The sequence below is a fragment of the Erpetoichthys calabaricus genome, chromosome 9 (genome assembly GCF_900747795.2).
Source record: "Erpetoichthys calabaricus chromosome 9, fErpCal1.3, whole genome shotgun sequence".
Classification (NCBI taxonomy): Eukaryota; Metazoa; Chordata; class Cladistia; order Polypteriformes; family Polypteridae; genus Erpetoichthys; species Erpetoichthys calabaricus.
The window spans coordinates 194162346-194186403 of record NC_041402.2 but is presented as its reverse complement, the minus strand read 5'-3'; the positions used below and the strand labels follow the sequence as shown (position 1 = coordinate 194186403).

Genomic DNA, 24058 nt, shown 5'->3' with positions numbered 1-24058 from the left:
GTGGTCTTTGGTTTATACTCTTTATAGTGGTCTGACAGGACGAGCGAAGTGCTGCATTTTATGGGCATGACATAGTAGAGCAGGAGTAACACTCAAGTAATCCATCCATGTATAGCATCTTTCATAGTCCACCCGGTTGACACAGTGACGCTTGCACTAAGAGGATTTAGATAGCGGCGCCGAGAATCCAATCAGCCCATCTTTATACAGCAGAGCAGTGAACGCCCTCGACAAGTTGGCGTGAGGAGTGCCAGGCGTCTGAAGAGTCTGTTTGTGTGTTTCAGAGCACCGTGGGTGACGACCAGGACCTCCAGCAGCAGCTCATCCACCTCCTGGTGCGCAACAGTGACCTGAGGACGGCCGCTCGGTGGGCATCTCGCTACGCCGTGCCCAAGGAGCTCCTGCCCCTGGGTGTGGATGACTATCTGGAGGGCGCACAGGCCAGGTCAGATGCCTCACCACAGTTTGTGTACCCGTACTGGTGTTCATGGTCAGATGTTACACTTCAATCCAGAGTGGAGCGCCCGCCAGTGGCACCTCTGCTCATCTCAGTGATGCTCACAGATACTGAGCCACATGCATACTGGCAGCGCTTTGCTCAGTTTGGTCATCACCCAGTGATGTAGGTGGACCACCTGGCGCAGCTGGCACTGTCCTTGGACTGTCAGTTCTAAGCATAGAATACTTGGCATAGAGAAAATAACACCTGCCACTTCATTTATGCGCATTGGAGAGGGCACCACTGTGCCAGCCTGTTTGTGTGAGACTTTAGTTCAATATGTGTTTGTATACACTAACTAGCGTTTATGTATTTATATATAACACAGCATATGTATGTAGGGGTGTGTGTGTATATATGTATTTATGTATTTATTTATTTATTTATGCACACATACATACATAAATACATATTATTATTTTATATATACACATAAATATACACAAACTGTATATATATATATGTATATATATATATATATATATATATATATATATATATATATATATATATATATATATATATATATATATATATAAATATGTCTGTGTTTATAGTATATACAGTATGAATGTGAAATGTATATAATATATATAATATACATTTATGTAAAATAAGTTTGTTTTTATGGTGCCTTTACAGGGCAGATTTTGACATTCAGCCACATTGTGAATTTCCCATTGGGATCTATCTATCTATCTATCTATCTATCTATCTATCTATCTATCTATCTATCTATCTATCTATCTATCTATCTATCTATCTATCATATAGTGCCTTTCATCTATCTATCTATCTATCTATCTATCTATCTATCTATCTATCTATCTATCTATCTATCTATCTATCTATCTATCATATAGTGCCTTCTATCTATCTATCTATCTATCTATCTATCTATCTATCTATCTATCTATCTATCTATCTATCTATCTATCATATAGTGCCCTATCTATCTATCTATCTATCTATCTATCTATCTATCTATCTATCTATCTATCTATCTATCTATCTATCTATCTATCTATCTATCTATCTATCTATCACTCTTATATGGCGCCCTCTACAGCACACAGGGAGCAACAATGGATAGCTCTGAAGCAGTCTGCTTTTTTTTTTTATAGCGCCTTTCCTCCCAAGCACACTGATGATTTTACATTTCCTTCAGGTTGGCGCAGTGTTCAGCACTGCCACCCGCTCCCTGCCCAATTAGAGTTTGCTTGTTCCCGTGTGTAAGCCAGGTGGCATCTCTTAAGCTGGCACTGCATAGGAGTCTGCCCTGTCACGGGCTGCCATCCACGATTTGATTTTGCCCTGAGCTCAGTGCCAGGGTTGTTATTTGCAAAGAATTTTCCCAGGGAGCGCAGGATCACTTGGCATCTTTTGAGAGAGGCGTCCAATTTGAGAGGGCTGCTGGTTTTGTCACTAAACCTCATGGAGCTGCTGAATGTGTCAGCACTTCACGTCATTTACACCTTTGCACCCTTCTTAGTGGCTCTTACCCGCTGGACTCTTCCGTTAACCTACCTGCTCTATTTGGGGTCATGGAGAGTCATAGATTGTCTTGGCAGGAATAAGCGCAATGCAGATCCAGTCCTAGATGGGCCACCAGTCCTTCGGTGGGCACTCTCTCTCCACCAGGTCAATTTAGTCACCATTTAACCAAGGTGGTGACCGGAGTGGGGTTTGAATCTGTGACTCGGTGAGGCAGCATCACTGACTGGAGCCCCTCATAATTTCTTTGCGTCCAGGTGGGTTTTTCCTCCCACAGTCCAAAGACATGCAGATTGGGTGAATTGGCGATGCTAAATTGCCCCCTTGATGCGTGTCTCTGTGCCCACTCCAGCAGTTGTTCCTGCCTTGTGCCCCAATAGCTGCCAGCTTCTCTTGCAACTCAGCTCAGGATAAAGTGGCTTTGGAAAACGGCTGGCTGGAAGGATGGACAAGGGGTTTCAGTAATCCATCCAGTCCCCCCCTCCATGTTGTACAGGAGCCAACCCTGGATGGGATGCCAGTCTACTAATGCAGTTTTAGAAAAGTCCCTTCAATGTCAAGCTCCTGCTGAATATTCAAGGGAAATGCAGGTGGGACGACCAGCAGGAGGCGATGTCCTCCCGACTTTACGCCAATGCACAGCAGTGCCCCCCCTACCTGACATGCACTCGTCAGCCCCCTCAGACAGCAATGCCATTTGGGTGATGCGGTGCCACACATTTGATTTGTTTGTCAAGCCAGTTTGTCAGGTTAAACAGAATCCCTAAAGCCAAGCCATTTTGGGGTTTACCGGTGGTCTCTGCCATGTGTCCAGCCCCACCATCTCCTGAGCCTGCTGGGTCGATGCTTGGCAGGCAGTGTGCCCAGTTTGGCTGGGAATTTGTTTTTGGAGATTTTTTTCTTTTTCTTTTTCTTTTTTTTGACATCTCTAGAATTTGGGGTCGGGGGTCATGCGGAGTCTTTGCTCTTTCATGTATAAAAATAAAGCCATCTGCTGAGAGCGGTGGTCATTGCCTTTGACAAATGGACTTCATTTGTCTCCCGGTCAGCTCATTTGGGCTAATTAGCCTCATTTCCTCCAAATGGGAACTCGGAGCCCAATGCCCATAAAACCCCCCACCCCGTCCCCACCAAGTGTGGTTTAGCGCCTCCGTCCACGGGGTCAGCAGCTCAACGCAGAGGTCCGCCAAGCTCTGCTCACCCAGTGTGCATCTTTCTCTTCAGGTCAGAGGCCATTGGTGTGCTAAAGGCGGAGGACAGTTGGGGACGCCAAGCTGGCACGAGCGAGGACACCCATTACCAGCTTCCTATTGCCCTGGGGGACGTGCACTTAGTGGACACGGCGGCTCGGCTGGAGGAATGTCGGGAGGTCCTGCTGAAGGTGGGTAGGAAGTGAAGTGCGTGGCGTGGCGTGGCATGACGCCCAGGGTCATTTCTGGCAGTGTGAAGCAGTGCTGCCCCCTGGTGCCAGATCTTTTAACTGACATGCAGTGATTTATTAGCATCAAAAATGTGGGCTGGGACTTTTGTCCAGACGGGCCCACCACAAACTCAGACGTGCACTTTGCTCATTTAAATCGTTTCCCCTGATTTTTGAAGCCCCCCCCTTCTGGTCATTGAACACATTGTCTGCGTCTCCCCTCTCATTTGTGTTTTAAGATGGACATGTTGGTGGGATTATGTGATTTGACAGGAGCACCTGCACTGTGGGCAAAGCATGTTGCCCCTCAGTCTCACAGCTTGTGACTTGCCCCCTCAAGGCCACATACAATTTGGTTTTCCAGAGCTGAAGTGTGCAGGTACCCTTTATTGCCAAAAGTATTGTGGACCCCCCCCCTCCAAATCATTGAACTCAGGTGTTCCAATCACTTCCATGGCCTCGGGTGTATCAAATTGAGCACCTCGGCATGCAGACTGGAATGGGCCGCTCTCGGGGACTCTGTGAATTCAAGCCTGGCACCGCCATAGGATGCCCACCTGTACAAGAAGTCCGTTTGTGACTAAATATTCCACAGTCAGCCGTTAGTGGTCTTATAACAAAAGTAGGAGCCATTGGGAACAGCAGGGACTCGGTCACAGAGCTGGGACAGCACATGCCAAGTCCATAGCTACAGACCCCCAAAAGCTCCAGAACAGTGCAGCGTAGAGAGAGAGAGAACTTCAAGGAATAAATGGGGTCTCCATAGCTGAGCAGCTGCAGCCAAGCCTGACAGCACCAAGTGCAATGTAAAGCCCACCAGACGTCACTGGACTTGAGAGCACTGCAGACGTGTCCTCCAGAGTGGACGAGTTTGGCTTTGGCGGTCGCCATGGGAATGGGTCAAGCATAAAATTTGGTGCAGGGGCGATTATTGTTTTTCAGGGGTTGGGCTTGGCCCCCTTAGTTCCAGTGAAAGGAGCTCTTAACGCTTCAGCATACGAAGCCATTTGGGACAATTTTAAGTTTGGGGATGGTAACATGACTGCACCAGTGGGCACAGCCGGGTCTGTAAAGAAATGGAGGAGCGAGTTTGGGGTGGGCTGCACAGAGCCCTGACCTCAACTTTGGGATGAATCGGAGCGGAGACCGCCAGGCCTTCTCGTCCAACATCTGCGTCTGACCTCACCAATACTCTCCTGGTCACAAATTCCCCAAAACCCACTGCTGCACCCTAGAAGAGTTGAAGCTGTCAGAGGGGTAAAGGGTGGGCCGACTCCATATTAAGAACGGGATGTCATTAAAGTTCATGCATGTGTGTAATGGCAGGCGTCCCAATACTTTTGGCAATACGGTGAGGGAGGCAGCGGTGGGATTTCTTGAAGTATGTTCCATGGTAAGCCCTACTTACAGTGGTGTGAAAAACTATTTGCCCCCTTCCTGATTTCTTATTCTTTTGCATGTTTGTCACACAAAATGTTTCTGATCATCAAACACATTTAACCATTAGTCAAATATAACACAAGTAAACACAGAATGCAGTTTTTAAATGATGGTTTTTATTATTTAGGGAGAAAAAAAATCCAAACCTACATGGCCCTGTGTGAAAAAGTAATTGCCCCCTTGTTAAAAAATAACCTAACTGTGGTGCATCACACCTGAGTTCAATTTCCGTAGCCACCCCCAGGCCTGATTACTGCCACACCTGTTTCAATCAAGAAATCACTTAAATAGGAGCTGCCTGACACAGAGAAGTAGACCAAAAGCACCTCAAAAGCTAGACATCAGGCCAAGATCCAAAGAAATTCAGGAACAAATGAGAACAGAAGTAATTGAGATCTATCAGTCTGGTAAAGGTTATAAAGCCATTTCTAAAGCTTTGGGACTCCAGCGAACCACAGTGAGAGCCATTATCCACAAATGGCAAAAACATGGAACAGTGGTGAACCTTCCCAGGAGTGGCCGGCCGACCAAAATTACCCCAAGAGCGCAGAGACGACTCATCCAAGAGGTCACAAAAGACCCCAGGACAACGTCTAAAGAACTGCAGGCCTCACTTGCCTCAATTAAGGTCAGTGTTCACGACTCCACCATAAGAAAGAGACTGGGCAAAAACGGCCTGCATGGCAGATTTCCAAGACGCAAACCACTGTTAAGCAAAAAGAACATTAGGGCTCGTCTCAATTTTGCTAAGAAACATCTCAATGATTGCCAAGACTTTTGGGAAAATACCTTGTGGACTGATGAGTCAAAAGTTGAACTTTTTGGAAGGCAAATGTCCCGTTACATCTGGCGTAAAAGGAACAACAGCATTTCAGAAAAAGAACATCATACCAACAGTAAAGTATGGTGGTGGTAGTGTGATGGTCTGGGGTTGTTTTGCTGCTTCAGACCTGGAAGGCTTGCTGTGATAGATGGAACCATGAATTCTACTGTCTACCAAAAAATCCTGAAGGAGAATGTCCGGCCATCTGTTCGTCAACTCAAGCTGAAGCAATCTTGGGTGCTGCAACAGGACAATGACCCAAAACACACCAGCAAATCCACCTCTGAATGGCTGAAGAAAAACAAAATGAAGACTTTGGAGTGGCCTAGTCAAAGTCCTGACCTGAATCCAATTGAGATGCTATGGCATGACCTTAAAAAGGCGGTTCATGCTAGAAAACCCTCAAATAAAGCTGAATTACAACAATTTTGCAAAGATGAGTGGCCAAAATTCCTCCAGAGCGCTGTAAAAGACTCATTGCAAGTTATCGCAAACGCTTGATTGCAGTTATTGCTGCTAAGGGTGGCCCAACCAGTTATTAGGTTCAGGGGGCAATTACTTTTTCACACAGGACCATGTAGGTTTGGATTTTTTTTTCTCCCTAAATAATAAAAACCACCATTTACAAACTGCATTTTGTGTTTACTTGTGTTATATTTGACTAATGGTTCAATGTGTTTGATGATCAGAAACATTTTGTGTGACAAACATGCAAAAGAATAAGAAATCAGGAAGGGGGCAAATAGTTTTTCACACCACTGTATAAGTAATCCCAGTTATGTTAGAGGTGGGCATTCAGAAAGCTGTTGGTTTGAACGTTTAAATAATCCATATAGTGCCTTTCGCTGTAAATACAGGGTGGCACAAGGAAATGGGTAATTTTAGAAGTTGGTGTTGGCGAACCCGGGGGGCGTCGAATGTCATTTGGGACCATCGCGACCTCCTTTCGAAGCCCTTTGCTGTCAGTTATAATGGGAGCGGTGGAGTGCCGCGCCATGAGTGCGCGTCCGCTGTGACAGCCTTTTTATAAGAATGGTGACAAAGGGAACTTGGACGTCACAATGGCATCCCGTCCACTCACGTGATTCCAACACAGGCGCGCCATTTCGAAGAAACAGGTCCAGCCTTACAAAAATTAGGAGTCTCCAGGTGGTCTTCAGAGAATATTGAGGGCCAGTCGATCTGCCATCATGAGGAGCCCCTTGCCACACCGTGTGACAACACGCATCACAATACTTCACGGAGTTGAAGTTCCACCCCAACAAACTGCAGGAACTCTAACCCGTGATCACGTGTCACGTCAACAGTAATCGAGGACGCCGACTTCGTGAACAAGTTGTGGATGTCGGACGAAGCCCGTTTTCGAATTAACCGATAGATTAACAAACAGAATTTCCGTTCACCGGGCACAGGAAAAGCTTCACGGCCCCCAGGTGACACGTTTAGTGTCACAGGCCCTTACTGATCACATCTGATTGGCGGGTTGCTGGGCTTGGCACATGTTGTTGCGCAGAGGTTGCAAAACTTTGCACATCTGAAGAATCGAGGGGACATGCGGTTTGAATGGGACGGGGAATTCGCGTACCGCCTGCCCGGCAGCTATTCGATGGCACGTCGTTTCGTGCAACGGGTGACGCTCCGTGGCCTCCGGTTTGTGATTTGTGGGGACGTCTAAAAAGCCAAATGTACGGCACACGTCCTGCTGGACTGGAGAAGAGGAAATCGCTGGCTGGCATTCCTCTTGGCATGCAGGCTGGCAGAATGCGTACAGAGAAATGGGCAGCACCTTCGTGATGTTTTCTTCAAAGCGTGAAGTGAGTATTGATGCGCATCGTTAATTTTCAAATCCCGCACAATACATTTCATCAGTAGTCGGATTTTCTTTTGTGTTTGTTCGTGCATTTGAAATCTCCTGTTTCCGTGTGCCACCCTCCACTTACTGTGGGCCGTTTTTCCAGGTAAGGTTTGGTCCCGATGGCCGGAGTTGAAATATGGGGGTGACGGGTGGTCTGTGTCTGACCCCACAGGGGGCTGCCTAACCTTCCTTTGGGTTCCGTCCCCAGGTTGATGCTGGTGGTCTTTTTTTTTGTCTTTCTCTCTCTCTCTCTTTAGCCCGACACGACGGTGGGACTGGATATGGAATGGCGTCCGTCCTTTGGTTCCGTGTCCCGACCGCGGGTGTCGCTGATCCAGCTGGCGGTGCGAGACGCCGTCTACCTGCTGGACCTCCTGGCTCTGGAGCGGGGGGAGCAGACGGTGCAGCTCGTGGGGTTCATGCGAAGCCTCTTCCTGGATCCCAGCATCACCAAACTTGGTACTCCTGACACTTTGGCAACACCCACTCATTTACATTGAATGGACCTGATCTGGAAATTTAGATAAAAACACAAACCACCCAGCCGCCTGAGGGTCTGTGAACTCCCACTTACCGATCCCACCTAGGGAATCACAACTGTTGATGTCAGGTCTTCAACCAGAAAGACCAGGGAGCTCTAGCTTAATTAGAGTTGAAGGGAGCAGTAAGCATCTGAAGCTGTTTATAGCGCCTTTCATGATGAGCGGAAATATGCAAGTGTGCAATAGACAGGGTCGTGGAGGAGGCAGCGGTGGGATTTCTTGAGATACTAAGACACATCTACCTGACCGTTTTGTGCAGATAATGGGGCTGACTGTAGGGGTGAACGTTCGGTAAATTATTGCTGTGAAAGTTTCAGCGATCTATATAGCACCTTTCAGCGTGAACACAAAAGCAGTTATTGAAATAGACGTCATTTCAGACCAGAGGGTCACCAAAGGCTGTCAAGGAAATGGCTTTAATGCTCTAGGGAGCCAAATACAAGTACAGTGCATCCAGAAAGTATTCCCAGCGCTTCATCACTTTTTCCACATTTTGTTATGTTACAGCCTTATTCCAAAATGGATTAAATTCATTTTTTTCCTCAGAATTCTACACACAACACCCCATAATGACAACATGAAAAAAGTTTACTTGCGGTTTTTGCAAATTTATTAAAAATAAAAAAACAGAGAAATCCCATGTCCATAAGTATTCACAGCCTTTGCTCAATACTTTGTCGATGCACCTTTGGCAGCAATTCCAGCCTCAAGTCTTGTTGAATATGATGGCACAAGCTTGGCACACCTATCCTTGGCCAGTTTGGCCCATTCCTCTTTGCAGCACCTCTCAAGCTCCATCAGGTTGGATGGGAAGCGTCGGTGCACAGCCATTTTAAGATCTCTCCAGAGATGTTCAATCGGATTGAAGGCTGGGCGACTCAAGGACATTCCCAGAGTTGTCCTGAAGCCACTCCTTTGATATCTTGGCTGTGTGCTTAGGGTCGTTGTCCTGCTGAAAGATGAACCGTCGCCCCAGTCTGAGGTCAAGAGCGCTCTGGAGCAGGTTTTCATCCAGGATGTCTCTGTACATTGCTGCAGTCATCTTTCCCTTTATCCTGACTAGTCTCCCAGTTCCCCACAGCATGATGCTGCCACCACCATGCTTCACTGTAGGGATGGTATTGGCCTGGTGATGAGCGGTGCCTGGTTTCCTCCAAACGTGACGCCTGGCATTCACACCAAAGAGTTCAATCGTTGTCTCATCAGACCAGAGAATTTTCTTTCTCATGGTCTGAGAGTCCTTCAGGTGCCTTTTGGCAAACTCCAGGCGGGTTGCCATGTGCCTTTTACTAAGGAGTGGCTTCTGTCTGGCCTTTCTACCATACAGGCCTGATTGGTGGATTGCTGCAGAGATGGTTGTCCTTCTGGAAGGTTCTCCTTTCTCCACAGAGGACCTCTGGAGCTCTGACAGAGTGACCATCGGGTTCTTGGTCACCTCCCTGACACTAAGGCCCCTTCTCCCCAGATCGCTCAGTTTAGATGGCCGGCCAGCTCTAGGAAGAGTCCTGGTGGTTTCGAACTTCTTCCACTTACGGATGATGGAGGCCACTGTGCTCATTGGGACCTTCAAAGCAGCAGAAATGTTTCTGTAACGTTCCCCAGATTTGTGCCTTGAGACAATCCTGTCTCGGAGGTCTACAGACAATTCCTTTGACTTCATGCTTGGTTTGTGCTCTGACATGAACTGTCAACGGTGGGACCTTCTATGGACAGGTGTGTGCCTTTCCAAATCAGGTCCAGTCAACTGAATTGACCACAGGTGGACTCCAATGAAGCTGCAGAAACATCTCAAGGATGATCAGGGGAAACAGGATGCACCTGAGCTCAATTTGGAGCTTCATGGCAAAGGCTGTGAATACTTATGGACATGGGATTTCTCAATTTTTTTATTTTTAATAAATTTGCAAAAACCTCGAGTAAACTTTTATCACATTGTCATTATGGGGTGTTTGATTAAATTCATTTTTTTCCTTAGAATTCTACACACATTTTGGAATAAGGCTGTAACATAACAAAATGTGGAAAAAGTAAATACTTTCCGGATGCACTGTAAGCGACAGGAATTTCACACTTTATAGCGCCTTTCACGATGAGCACTAGGTTTTCCGGAGCTGATGGATGGATGGTGCAGGTTATTAAGAGGCCGAGTCATTGAGGAAGCAGCGGTGAGATTTCATGACTCATTGAGGCTCACCTGCCATATCTACTGATAAATAGTCACAATCATCTCAGAGAGTGTATCATCTATATAGTGCCTTTCACTGAGAAACTTTTCAAGTCAAGTCAGGGAGTTATGAAAGGTTGTCAAAGGAAAAGCAGTGGCAGCTGATCCGACTCTTTACCCCTTAAAGACTGAGTTCAAATGTATATAGCGCCTTTCACAGTAAGAGAGATGAAAAGTGTAAGTGGGGGCAGCGGTGGGATTTCTGCACATAAGAAAACTTCTCTATTGTACCTTTCTTGGTAAACCCCTACTTACAGAGAAGCACGATAGTTCTTTATGTTAGCGTTCAATGAGCCAGCACAGCTCTGTAAGTTTAAGTAAGCCACCGTCATCTATATAGCGCCTTTCACTGTGAAACCTAAGGCAGTTTTTCAAGTAGGCTTCATGTGGTAGCAGGGAGTTATGAAAGGCTGGTGAGGAGTAAAAGCAAAGGCAGCCCACCGGACTCGGCCTCCCTCTGACATTAAAGAGTTCAAGTAAGTCATATGATTTTTTTTTTGCTTGTTTTATAGTGCCTTTCATGACAAGCACCAGATGTCCAGGTAGTCATAGACTGGATTGTTGAGGTGGGAAGTAATAAGTCGTTCTCCACTCCCCCCACCCATTGTACCTTTCATGGTAGACTCTGTTAGAACCAAAGTGATTGGCTGTGTGAGTGTTTAGAGGGGCGCTGATTTATATGTTTATATAGCGCCTTTCATTGTCAGCAGTAAGGGCAGGGAGCAATAAAAGGCTGTTGAGTGAAGAAGCAGTGGTGGCAGATGAAGCTCTTAGTCTTTACTGCCATAGTGCCCCCCCCCCCCCCCCCCCATGGTAACTAATATGCATGGCCCCCTTAGGGTCCCTTGGGGATGGGAAGTGACAGTCACTTTCTGAGTGGGAGATGACGGGCTGATGATTGTATGAATGGCACCCGTGTCCTGTCCTTGACTGGCATTCTTCGGTGTCTCTGTTTGTCAGTTTTATGTATTGGATAGTCGGCCTGCTGTAAAGTGAGCCTGTGGGGATTTGGCTTCGGCCAAAACTCTCCACCGCCCCACCCCTAGGACCCCCATTACTAATGATGAGTGTGTGTTTGGGTTCCCTCGAGCTGCGGTTAACCTGATTGTGTGTTTTCTCTTTTTGCTCCAATGACGTAGGTTACGGATTGGACGGGGACCTCCGCACCTTTGCTGCTATGTGGCCAGAGCTCCAGGACGACCCCATTAAGTCAGCTGGCATGCTGGACCTCCTAGGAGTTCACAAGAGGGTACAGTACTGTCATCTCTACACACCTGTGTCACTAAATACATATAGCGCCTTGCAGCCTGGCTTCTTCTAGAACTGTCACCTGTCCACACGTATGTCACTAAATGCATATAGCACCTTATAGTCTGCTTTCTTCTAGAACTGTCGTCTATCCACATGTATATCACTAAATACATATATAGCGCCTTACAGCCTGGCTTCTTCTAGAACTGTTACATGTGCACACATATATCACTAAATGCATATAGCGCCTTATAGCCTGGCTTCTTCTAGAACTGTCACCTGTCGACACATATGTCACTAAATGCATATAGTGCCTTATAGCCTGCTTTCTTCTAGAACTGTCGTCTATCCACACGTATATTACTAAATACATATATAGCGCCTTACAGCCTGCCTTCTTCTAGAACTGTCATCTGTGCACACGTATGTCACTAAATGCATATAGTTCCTTGCATCCTGCCTTCTTCTAGAACTGTCATCTGTACACACGTATGTCACTAAATGTATATAGCACCTTACAACCTGGCTTCTTCTAGAGCTGTCACCTGTGCACACATATGTCACTAAATGCATATAGCGCCTTGCATCTTGCCTTCTTCTAGAACTGTCACCTGTGCACACGTATGTCACTAAATGCATATAGCGCCTTACAGCCTGCTTCCTTTTAGAACTGTCGTCTATCCACACATATCACTAACTACATATATAGCGCCTTACAGCCTGGCTTCTTCTAGAACTGTCACCTGTGCACATGTATATCACTAAATGCATACAGTGCCTTGCAGCCCGGCTTCTTCTCTCTCACTTTTATATGACGCCTTTCTTATTACTTCTCGATTCCCCCCCCCCCCCCCCAATTCAGAACTGCGCTCTGTGGCTTGGATTGTATAGGTGAGCTGTTAAGGTGCTGCTGAGTAGGAAAGGCACTATAAAACAGCAAGTTAATGAAGCTCATGCCCAGCTCTAGTCAGTCCAACCCCATCACAGAAACTGAACTGACAGCTGTGTTGCGCCAAACGTGTTCTGCTCATGACCACCACTAGAGGGCGCAGCCTAAAAAAAACGATGTGAACTCTGGTGACCTGCGGATGCCCTGACTGCCCACTGCAGTCCTTAAAGCTGCCCGAGTGACCCATCAATGAAAAGAGCTTAGTGGGGTCAAATATTTATAGTCTCTTTAGTGATGCCAGCGTGTGCCCACTTCTCTGTTGCTGCCTGTTTCAAGGCAGAGGGTCTCTTTTACGTAGTGCCTTTCCTCTCCAGCGTCACCACAAGGACATCATAGAGGGTTCTTCATATAGCGCCTCACAGTCTTGTAATTGGCTGTGCTCGCGTTCTTGTGACCTGTCGGCTATGACAGCACACACTTGACACACACATTTGTTTAGTGCCCTGTGCCCGCTCCCCCTTTCTCCCGCTCTCCATTCATCCCGGTGTTTGAATCGTCTAACCTGACGTGTGTCCTCTTTGTGTCCAGCTCATGAGAAGCCATGCCCCAGAGCACAGGGCCTGCAGGCCCACATCCAAGGTGGACGGACCACCGGAGAAGGGCCTCAGTCTGCTGGTGCAGTTGGTCCTGGGGAAGCGGCTGAACAAGTCGGAGCAGCTGTCCAACTGGGAGAGGCGCCCCCTACTGCCCGAGCAGGTGCGCTATGCAGGTGAGCGGAGAGGGCCTCCTCGGGACCCCTTGGGCTTTTGTCCCAGAACGTCGCTGTCATCTTTGTTCTTGCTTGTCCTCCTTCATATCCAAATCGTCACCTTTCTGCTTTGTACTTTGCAGCCATCGATGCCTACTGCCTGCTGGACGTGTACCACAAGCTGTCCCAGGAGTCCCCGTCGGTGGAGGGCTTGTGCCAACTCGCTGCCAGTCCCAGTGCGGGGGAGAAGGATTACAAGAGGAAGCCAAAGCAGAGCGGTGCCCCTGAGCAGGTGTGGTGGCTGGCACGTATGCCCAGTGACTTGGGTTCTGGCATCTTTAGTGGGTGACCTCGACAGCTGGCAGAGAAAGACACTTTATTTGCTTAATGTGCCCGCTGACCAGTAGTGGAAGTGAGCAGTAGGGCTATAACACTATATAGCGCCTTTCATGATGAGCGCTGGCTTTCCAGAGCTGAGGTGTGCAGGAGGATAGCAGGCAGGACCATTGAGGGGGGCAGCTGTGGGATTTTTTAGAAAGTACTGAAGCTCATCTCTACAATGCATGTCATACTGGAAAAGAGTCACAGATGTTGGGGTCTGCAAGCAGAGTGGCTGCTTTGAAGTTTCAGTCTGTAAAGCGCCTTTCACAGCGAATATTAATGCAGTTATTAAAAATAATATTTTCATATCAGGCCAGGGGGCTCTAAGGGGCTGTTGAGGGAAGAAGCAGTGGTGACTTTTTAATGCTGTAGGGGGAGAGCCAAGTTCAAACGGGCAATAAGACTTTTAAACTGTATAGCGCCTTTCATGGTGGTCACTGGGCTGACATGCAAGAAGATAATCAACGGGGCCATTGAGGGGGGCAGCGGTGGGATTTTATTTTATTTTTTTCAATATTAAGGCTTATCCCTACCATGCCTTTCATGGTAGACTCCACCTATAGAACTGTGCAGTAATTCTACAGGTGACCATTCTGAGGGGCACTGCTGTATACATTTAAGTAAGCTGCCATGCTCTATATAGCGCCTTTCACTATCGGTTTCTCATGTTTTTTTCAAGGTTGTCGAGGATAAAATTGATGAGCCACAGCATGAAGTCACGGGAAAGAGTAGTGGAAGCTTTGGTTAAGAAGGGAGGTGATGATCAGCGAGCAGAAATGTGGGGTTAGGTCAAGAAAGACCACCAGAGATGTGATGTTTGCTCTGAGGGTCTCGATGGAGAAGTAGAGAGAAGGCCAGCAGGAGTCGCATTGTCTCTTTGTGGACCAGGAGAAAGCAAATGACAGGGGGTCTCGAGAGGAGCTGTGGTATTGAATGAGGAAGTCGGGAGTGGCAGAGAAGTACGTCAGAGTGGGACAGGATATGAATGAGGGGAGTGTGACAGCGGTAGGGTCTGTGGTAGGAGAAGAACATTAGAACACTGTGGACGAGAACTGGCCATTCAGCCCAACCAAGCTCACCAGTCCTCTCCACTTAATTCTCCTCCAGAAAAACATCAGGTCGAGTTCTGAAAGTCCCTGAAGTCCTCCTGTCTCCACACTACTTGGTCGCTTATTCTGTGTGTCTGTGCTCCTCTGTGTGCAGAAAAAGTTCATAATGTTGGTGTGAAATTTACCCTTCACAAGTTTCCAGCTGTGTCCCCACGTTCTTGATGACCTCATTTTAAAGTCACCGTCTTGATCCATTGGACTAATGCTCTTCATCATTTTAAACACGTCGCTCAGGTCTCCTCTTCATCTCCTGTAAAGGCTCAGCTCTTTTAATCTTTCCTCATCACTCATCCCCTGAAGCCCTGAATCAGGCGTGTTGCTCTTCTCTGGACCTTCTCTAGTGCTGCCACGTCCTTTTTGTAGCCTGGAGATCACAACTGCACCCGGGACTCCAGATGAGGCCTCACCAGTGGGTTATAAAGGTTGAGCAGAACCTCCTGTGACTTGTACTGCACGCGTCAAGGCGCTATATAACCTGACATTCTGTTAGCCTTCTTCATGGCCTCTGCACAGTGTTGGGAAGTCGATAGCTTAGAGTCCACTATGACTCCTCGATCCTTCTCATAATTTGGACTCTCGGTTTTCAGACCTCCCATTGCTTATTCTATCTTCACATTTTGACTTCCTACATTTAATACTTTACATTTACTGACCTGCTGTTTGTCGCTTATTCCATATGTCTGTGCTCCTCTGTGTGAAGAAAAAGTTCATAATGTTTGTGTGAAATTTACGCTTAACGAGCTTCCAGCTGTGTCCCCGTGCTCTTGATGAACTCATTTTAATGTCACTGTCTCGATCCACTGGACTAATTCCACTTAATTTTACACACTTCAATCAGGTCACCTCTTCATCTTCTGTAAAGGCTCAGCTCTTTTAATCTTTCCTCATAACTCAACCCCTGTAGCCCCCCATAATCAGCCTAGTGGCTCTTCTCTGGACCTTCTCTAGTGCTGTTATGTCCTTTTTGTAGCCTGGAGACCCAAACTGCACCCAGGACTCCAGATGAAGCCTCACCAGTGGGTTATAAAGCCTGAGCAGAACCTCCAGTGATTTGTACTCCACATGTCAAGGCGCTATATAACCTGACAGTCTGTTAGCCTTCTTAATGGCCTCTGCACACTGTCTGGAATTCGATAGCTTAGAGTCCACTATGACTCCTAAGTCCTTCCCCTACGGTGGACTTTCGATTTCATCTAATTTTAAAGTCACCATCTTGATCCACTGGACTAATTCCCTTCATCGTTTCACTCACTTCACTCCTGTCTCCTCTTCATCTCGTCTTTTAATCTTTTCCTCTGTCGCCCTGCCCTCAGCCCGAGTCACTCTTCTCTGGACCTTCTCTAGAGCTGCTATGTCCTTTTGTAGCTGCACTCAGGACTCCAGATGAGGCCTCACCAGTGGGTTATAAAGCCTGAGCAGAACCTCCTGGGATTTGTACTCCACACATCAAGGCGCTATATAACCTGACCTTCTGTCAGCCTTCTTCATGGCTTCTGAACACAGTCGAGAAGTTGGTAGCTGAGAGTCCACTACGACTCCTAAATCTGTTTAAGGTGGAGGTGTGCTTACATCAGGCATCGGCTCGGAGTCCTTTCTTATTTGCAATGGTGATGGATAGGTTGACAGATGACATTAGACAGGAGTCCCCATGGACTGTGATGTTTGCTGATGACATTGTGATCTGTAGCGATAGTATGGAGCAGGTTGAGGAGACCCTGGAGAGGTGGAGATATGAGAGGAGAGGAATGAAGGTCAGTAGGACCACTAGGACAGAATACATGTGTGTGAATGAGAGGGAGGTCAGAGGAGTGGTGAGGATGCAGGGAGTGGAGTTGGCGAAGGTGGAAGAGCTTACATTAAAGAGTAACAGTGATTGTTGAAGAGAGGTGAAGAAGAGAGTGCAGGCAGGGTGGAGTGGCTGGAGAAGAGTGTCAGGAGTGATTTGTGACAGACGGGTATCGTCAATGGTGACAGTGAAGGTCTACAGGACAGTAGTGAGACAAGCTATGTTATATGGGCTGAAGACGGTGGCACAGGAGACGAGCTGGAGGCGGCAGAGTTAAAGATGTGAAGATTTGCATTGGGTGTGACGAGGATGGACAGGATTAGAAATGAGGACATTAGAGGGTCAGCTAAGGTGGGACGGTTGGGAGACAAAGTCAGAGAGGCGAGATGGCGTTGGTTTGGACATGTGAAGAGGGGAGAGAAGGGTGCTAAGGATAGAGCTGCCAGGTAAGAGGAGAAGAGGAAGGCCTAAGAGGAGGTTTATGGATGTGGTGAGGTGGTGGGGGTGACAGAGCAAGATGGTGAGGACAGGAAGAGATGGAACAAGATGATCCACTGTGGTGACCCTTAAAAGGAGCAGACGAAAGAAGAATAATAAGTTGAGGTTGCCTGATAAAACCTTTGGCCCCTTTTACCATTAAAGACTTGGTGCAGATCAGCCTCTTTACTGTGTATAGTGCCTTTCATGATAAGGATCGATTCTTCTAGAGGTGAAGTAAGTGTGCCATCTCATTGCTTTCTCGTGGTCTCTCCCTTTACAGCCCCCTGTGCCAAGCCCTCAGCTGGCATCCAATGAGCCATTGTGCCCAGGCGAGTTTCGGGTCGTCTGTGACAACATGCTGCAAGGTTTGGGCCGCTACCTGCGCTGCGTGGGGGTGGACGTCAAGATCCTGGACAACGATGATGACCACCGGCAGGCGGCAGAGGTAGGTACGAGGGAGTGAAGCAGGGCGAGTGGAGTTGATCACCTGTAGTGATTTGACCTGGAAATGAGAAAAGAAAGCAGAGAAGGAGCTGAGCAGGGCCAGAGGAGGAGGGCAGCTGGGTGCACTCGCTTGTTTAAATGCCCATGCTATGGGCACAGTGCCAGCCACAAAGCACAACTGATGTGTTATTGCTGCTGTGGGTTGTCTAGTGTGCCCGAGTTGTTCACTTGTTCATGTGCTGTTAATGCCCCCCCTGAAAACCCATATTAGTCAATCAGTCCAAGAATGAGGAGCTTTGGGTTGGCACTGGATGGCGCTTTATTTCCCAGCGGAAGGTGGCAGCCTTTGGTGGACTGATCGCTGCGTCTGACCGTTTAAAATGTCAGGGAAGAGGGTTAGTGGAGCATTCCCAAATGGCACCCCTGGTATTTGAAGGCTGATGGCAGTCAGGGCCGTGCCCATGATAAAATGGACAGAACTTTGTGGTCTGCCATCAGCCTGTGAAGGCCGTAGGGAGCTTGGTGGTGCAGTTTTGAGGTAAGGGAGTTGACGGGGGGCACCACAAGATCCTCATGGCTGTATGAGAGCTTGCTGACAGTCAAATGGAGCGGGCACCTTGCTGCACAATCCGCTTGTGTGGACCACGGGGTCACAGCTGGGGATGTCAAGAGGGGAGGACCACCATGAGCTTCTCAGGGCCATAAGGAACCTGTCTGACAAGGGTCACAACTGTACTCATGAAAGGAGGAAATTGGCAGTGTGGGACCACCATCAGCATTTTAAGGCACTGAATAGGAACCCTTTGGTGGTTTGAGGGTCAAAAGGAATGGGCAGTACGGTCCACCTCCATTCTCTCGTTCTCAAGATCATATGAAGGCCTGGTGGTCTACAGTCACAGCTGCACCCACTGAAGGAGTGAATGGGAAGTGTGGTCCAGATTTAGGGTGCCATGACCATAAGGGGGTCTCGTTAGATTGATGGTGGTCACCTGTGCATAAGTGGGCAGTGTGGACCACCATCAGCCTTGCAAAGGCCTTTACTGAAAATGGAACCAAAAGGGACCCGGCCGAGTGTAGTCACAGGTAAATGTCATGAAGGGGAGGGACTGGGCAGTGCGGCCCACCCATAAGGACCCCAGCTCAACATTGTCAAGAGCTTCACTCATGAGGGTAGCGAGTGGATAGCATTGTCCACCACCACCAGGAGGATGAGGGTGCTGTGGATGGTGTGGACCACCTTTAGCACTTCAAAGGCAGGTTTGTGACTTGTGCCCACAGCTGCTGGCCTTCTTGAACCCTGAAGTGATGGACAGTCCTGTCTGCGTTCTGTCACCCCTGTCCTCCTCCTTCTGTAGTAGGGGGTCACTTGAAGGTGGGCTCTGTCCCCTTTCCTTTGTTCGCAGGCTGCTGTCCCACCGTGATTCGTAAATGCATGTATGCTGACCTCCATGAAATGTGCAGCAGGGACCTCAGTGATGTCCATTGAGGTGCCCCCATGACGGACCTGTTTTCATTTCCAGATATGACCCTGGTGGAGTTTTCTTCAGTTTGATTTGTTTGCACATTTTCTTCTTCAGCTTCTCTGTTAGCCACCTATAACTGTGAAACGGATTCCAACAGGTGGCGCATCACAAGCAGCAACACTTCTTTTATGAATCCAATACCACATGACATATAACAGACACCTATGCATTGCATTTGTCATTCCAACAGATAACACATCACAAACATTTGTAGTATTGCATTTTATCATTAGATATTTCTGATCCACCATCTGTTGGAATGACAAATGCAAAGCATTTTATTGCTCCATGCATTGCAAAACACCTCTCAAAAGATGGTGCACGGCAAACGTTAACGCTGAGGTGTAAATTGATTAGTTAGATTTCAACCCGTCTTGCATAGGTAATACAGCTAGTAAATGGGTTAAGTGTCTGTGTGCTCTTTCAGTTGCTATGTCTCTCTCCTTCCAACAGTTGGCGTATCACAAATGTTAACATTGCTTTTACGAATCTCATACCAAATGACATATAACAAACACATATGCATTATATTTGTCATTCCAACAAATGGCGCATTACAAAGTGTAGTACTGCATTTTCATTATTACAAATATTTGTGATATGCCATCTGTTAGATTGACAAATGCAATTAAATTTATTACTACTGGCATTACAAAATACATTCCAATAAACAGGCCAAACATTAACACTGCTTTTACCAATCCCATATCAAATGACACTTGCATTGCATTTTCCATTCCAACAGATGGCACATTACAGATATTTGAAGTATTGTATTTTATTACTACAAATGTTTGTAATGTGCCATCTGTTGGAATAACAAATGCAGTGTGTTTTATTACTACATGCATTACAAAGTACATTCCAGAAATGGCACATCCCAAACTTTAACAGTGCTTTTATGACTGTCATACCGAATGTAATATAACAGAGACTTATGCATTGTATTTGTCATTCCAGCAGATGGCACATTACAAGTGACAAATGCAATGCATTTTATATACTGCTTGCATTATAAAATACATTCCAATAGATGGTGGATTTCAAACATTAATGCTGAGGCCTGCTTTGATTATTTAGATTTCAACCTGTCTTAGAAGGGTAGCACAACCACTTAGACATAACAGGATATCAAACCATGCAACTTTCCATTTTCTTGAGTTGGACTTTGATGGCAGCTGTTTGAGTCGCCACAAGCATATTTAAGTTCTGTTGTTGACTACATGACATAGATCATGGAACCTAATTGGGCAATTTATAGTAAGAAATTGTGAATTAGAGCAAAATTTAATTTGAAGAAAAATTACACATTTCACTCTGGGCAAAAAAAAATTGTGAAAATCTCCCATTTTGTGACCAACAAAATTCATACCACTGACCCAGGAATACATTTATTTAATACCGTATATATAAAAGCCTTATTTGTCCCTTGTATTTCCATCTCATCTGCTACCTTCGGCAGTGCCAACGCGGGAACTACATTTCCCATCAGGCAGCAGGAGTGCAGTGGGGCTGATGGGAGAACACCTTTAGCGCGCATAACAGCACACGCAAAAGCGGGAATCCCTCTCATCTAAAAATTGCAGGTATGGCGTTTTGTTCTCGTCACGTTTGAATTACAACGTTTGTCTTGAAGGTGGGAGTGTTTTTGGTGGGTTGTGTTAATCCTTGCTGAGTGCACAAAAGACACTTCTGTACCCCCTAACCGTTTATTTTCATTTGGACCCTTTTCTGAGAAATATGCAGGTGCAAAAGAGGCGTACGGTGTTTCCAGACCCTTAAAGGGGCTGCATGTTCTCAACTTTTCACAATTAAAAAATAAGAGTTGTTATTAATAGTATATAATACAATATATTTGTTATTTTTAAGTGACTTTCACGATTGTGAAATCGCATGTGCAGTGAGTTTTGGCGTCCATTTCGAGAAAACTGAATATGCGCCGCGATGGACGAGTGAAATGGCAGCCTGGTGCTTGTTGCTGTTTCATTGCACAGCGTCCAGGTGACAAGAGATGTGAAAGGAGGACTCGATCTTTTCTGTCAGAGCAAAGGTTTACATTTACGAAAAGCCAACGCGGTTGTTCACATGCATATCAGTTACTTGGTGCAGTAGAGACGAACCGCGCAGAAAGCGAAGGAGTCGCCATTTGTTTAAAATTAAATTAAATGAGAACGACCAGCGACGGCGTTTGCAAATGTTAACGGTGTCTGGCAGATAGACGTTTATTCAAGTTCATTTTATGTTAAGCCACTTACTTTTTTATTTTTTAACATACAGTGGTGTCATTTTGAGGCAGTTTTAAATAAATTTTGAATTATCTTTACAATAAAATGATCGAATAGCACTGCTGTCAAGTAATGTGGAATGAAGCGGCCACAAAACCCCAGACGGGCCCCACTACCGTAAATGCCAAGCGATCTTGTATAATGCCGTTAGAAACTGGAGTTTAATTGTACGGTAATGTCGTATTTTCAACGGGGTGTCAGACGCTTTGCAGTAACTTCAAAACAAATTCCAGATGCGGCCGCCTTTCAGCTCAGCTCCTCGAACGGGCCGCCATGCGCGTCTCCTCACTCACTTCACGCGCGTCTTTGGCGTCTGGCAGCCCGCCTTTTTAGTTTGGCGCCTTTGCTGGGCATGAGGCACGTGACCTCGAGTGCGGAAGTGACGCCTTGGATGGTTGGTTGTGGTCGCCTTGTCGCGCCTCTCCTGCGTGCTGACCTTTCATTTTATGCTTTTTTCTTTCCCAGATAGCAAGACGGGAAGGTCGTGTCATCCTCACCTGCGGGATGCCTTATCAGAAGGTGAGCTGTTTTTCTCCTCACGGGGTTGGTGTGTCTCAAATGTGTTGAGGATTTTGCCCTGTTTATAGCGCCTTTCCTCACAAACCTCAGAAAATGAAAAGTAAGAACCCCAGCTGTGATCAATGTGGAGTGGGCACCAAAATCTTGCAGGTGAATAATTCAGGATGTTGGCACCAGCAGCCATCCCTGACAATACTAATGGCAGAAGGTGGTGGGTATAAGGGCAGTAGCAGCCCCATTATCCCCCAACCCCCCCATTGCTGCTATGCAGATGCCCACTGAGTGTTTTGCATGGCAGTATGGGTGATGGCATAGTGAGTGAAGTTCCACATCTCCTGGTCCCGTCTCACCCCACCATCATGTCTTCCAGCTGAGTTCTCAGGTTGCAGCTGGCCGCTGCCTGTACGTCAGCTCCTCGGAGAAGGCGCGGGAGCAAGCGCTGCAGGTCATCCGGCACTTCAATGTCCAAGTGACTCAGGCGGACATCTTCAGCCGCTGCCAGGTGAGGCCGGGGTTTTGTGGGGCAGCAGCCTGTGGGGAAGCCAGGGGGGCACGTTGGGGATGCTGCCTGCCTGCGATTTAACAGCAGCTCTTTCTGTAAAAGTCTTTAAGCTGGTCCAGGATTATGGGGGCCAAAGCCTATCTGAGCAGCATCAGGTGCTAGGCAGGAATCTGCAGTGGATGAGACATCTGCTCAGATGACCAAATTAAGTCACCAGTTAATGCAATTAGCACACCTTTGGGATTTGGGGCAACAGCAGAGCAGCTTGGGAAGAACATGCAAACTACACGCAGACAACCTCTGCCACATTTGAATCCAGTGTGCTAAATCTGTGAGGTGCCGGCTTACTCTTTAAGAAAAAGTTAAATTACTCATTTTAAAGAAGGGCTTTCATAGAGCAATTAGACAAAGTGTAAAAAATGTAAATCGGTGTATATGTGTGTGTATATATATATATATATAAAAAATCCAAAGTCTATCTGTCTGTCCACTTTTCACAAGAGAACTACTTAGCAGATTTAGATAGTGTTTTTTTTTTCTTCTATAATTTGTTTGAACATTCCGTTTAATTTTGCAACTTCTCTCTTTGTGCTAAACATTATTATAGTTTGGTTGCAGCACTGATTTATTTGCACGAATCCGAGAGAGAGGCTGCGGGCCGAGGGGAGGGGAAGGCAGGACCTCAGGAGTAAGGAGCCAGGCGGGGGCCCTCCTCACTCACTCACTCACTCACACACCAGCCTCTATTCGAGTCACTCTTCCTGTTGCCACGTGTTGGGGCGTACCTTGCCTCCGCTTAGTTAGCGATACCTGTTTGTTCAGCAGACATTAGCATCTTTTGTTAAGAGTAACGTTTGACGTTTTTGAGAGAGCGAGAGATCAGACCTATGTTTGTTTTAGAGGGTACCTATTCATTGGCAGAGATATCATGGCTAAGTGCTCTTCTCCCTATGCGGAGGACGCTCTCCCGTCAGAGCTGAATATGATCAGATACAGTGCCAACGTTTGACATTAGAGCATACCTACCTTCCGCTTGGCCAGAGATACCTTGCCAGCTTTTTAAATTTTTGGCAAAGAGGTCACAGCTACATTCTTTCCCCGATAGCAAAACCAAAACTGTTGTTCATGAAGAGGCTTTTGGATATGAAAGCTATTAATATAAATCCTTCTCAATACAAATTATTCCTTTTTTTTTCTTTTTTGTTTGTCCTATTTCACTGCAATGCGGGCAGAGCCGCTGAGGACAGCTAGTTCAGTATATTAGGAACAGATGAGCATTAACAGAAGTTAACCATATTCAAGTGCCACCGCCATATAGAGCCTTTCAAAGTAGTTTACAAAGAGCTGCAAATGACATTGGTCAGTTATTCTTTGTTTTATAGAGTGACTTTCAGAGTAAGTGCTGTTAAAACATAAAATGAACCTAGGAAAGCTTGGAGGAGCGGTGTCTATTAATCTATAATACTGCCATTCCTCTATCTATCTTTACATTATATAGTGCCTTTCACATCTCTGTCTATCTATGTAATTTGATGATCCTGCAGACTATACTAGAATCAAAATCTATCTATACATTATATAGCACCTTTCACATCTCTTTCTATTAGTCTATCTATACATTATATAGTGCCTTTCACATCTCTATATATCTATGTAAGTTGATGATCCTGCCAACTATACTAAAATTTAAATCTATCTATTATATAGTGCCTTTCATATCTATCTATCTATCTATCTATCTATCTATCTATCTATCTATCTATCTATCTATCTATTATATAGTGCCTTTCATATCTATCTATTATATAGTGCCTTTCATATCTATCTATCTATCTATTATATAG

At 46.4% G+C, this 24058-nt stretch overlaps 1 protein-coding gene across 1 annotated transcript in view; it reads left to right on the top strand.

Moving 5' to 3' along the window:
* The window catches only part of exd3 (exonuclease 3'-5' domain containing 3), a 127668-nt gene that overhangs the window by 36655 nt on the left and 66955 nt on the right, over positions 1-24058 (top strand). Inside the window, exons 10-18 of the mRNA XM_028808713.2 lie at positions 285-445; positions 3218-3374; positions 7789-7990; positions 11437-11546; positions 13026-13206; positions 13329-13477; positions 17222-17386; positions 21659-21712; positions 22083-22214. Of these exons, the coding sequence (XP_028664546.2) occupies positions 285-445; positions 3218-3374; positions 7789-7990; positions 11437-11546; positions 13026-13206; positions 13329-13477; positions 17222-17386; positions 21659-21712; positions 22083-22214 (1311 nt within the window). The remainder of the gene's footprint in view (positions 1-284; positions 446-3217; positions 3375-7788; positions 7991-11436; positions 11547-13025; positions 13207-13328; positions 13478-17221; positions 17387-21658; positions 21713-22082; positions 22215-24058) is intronic.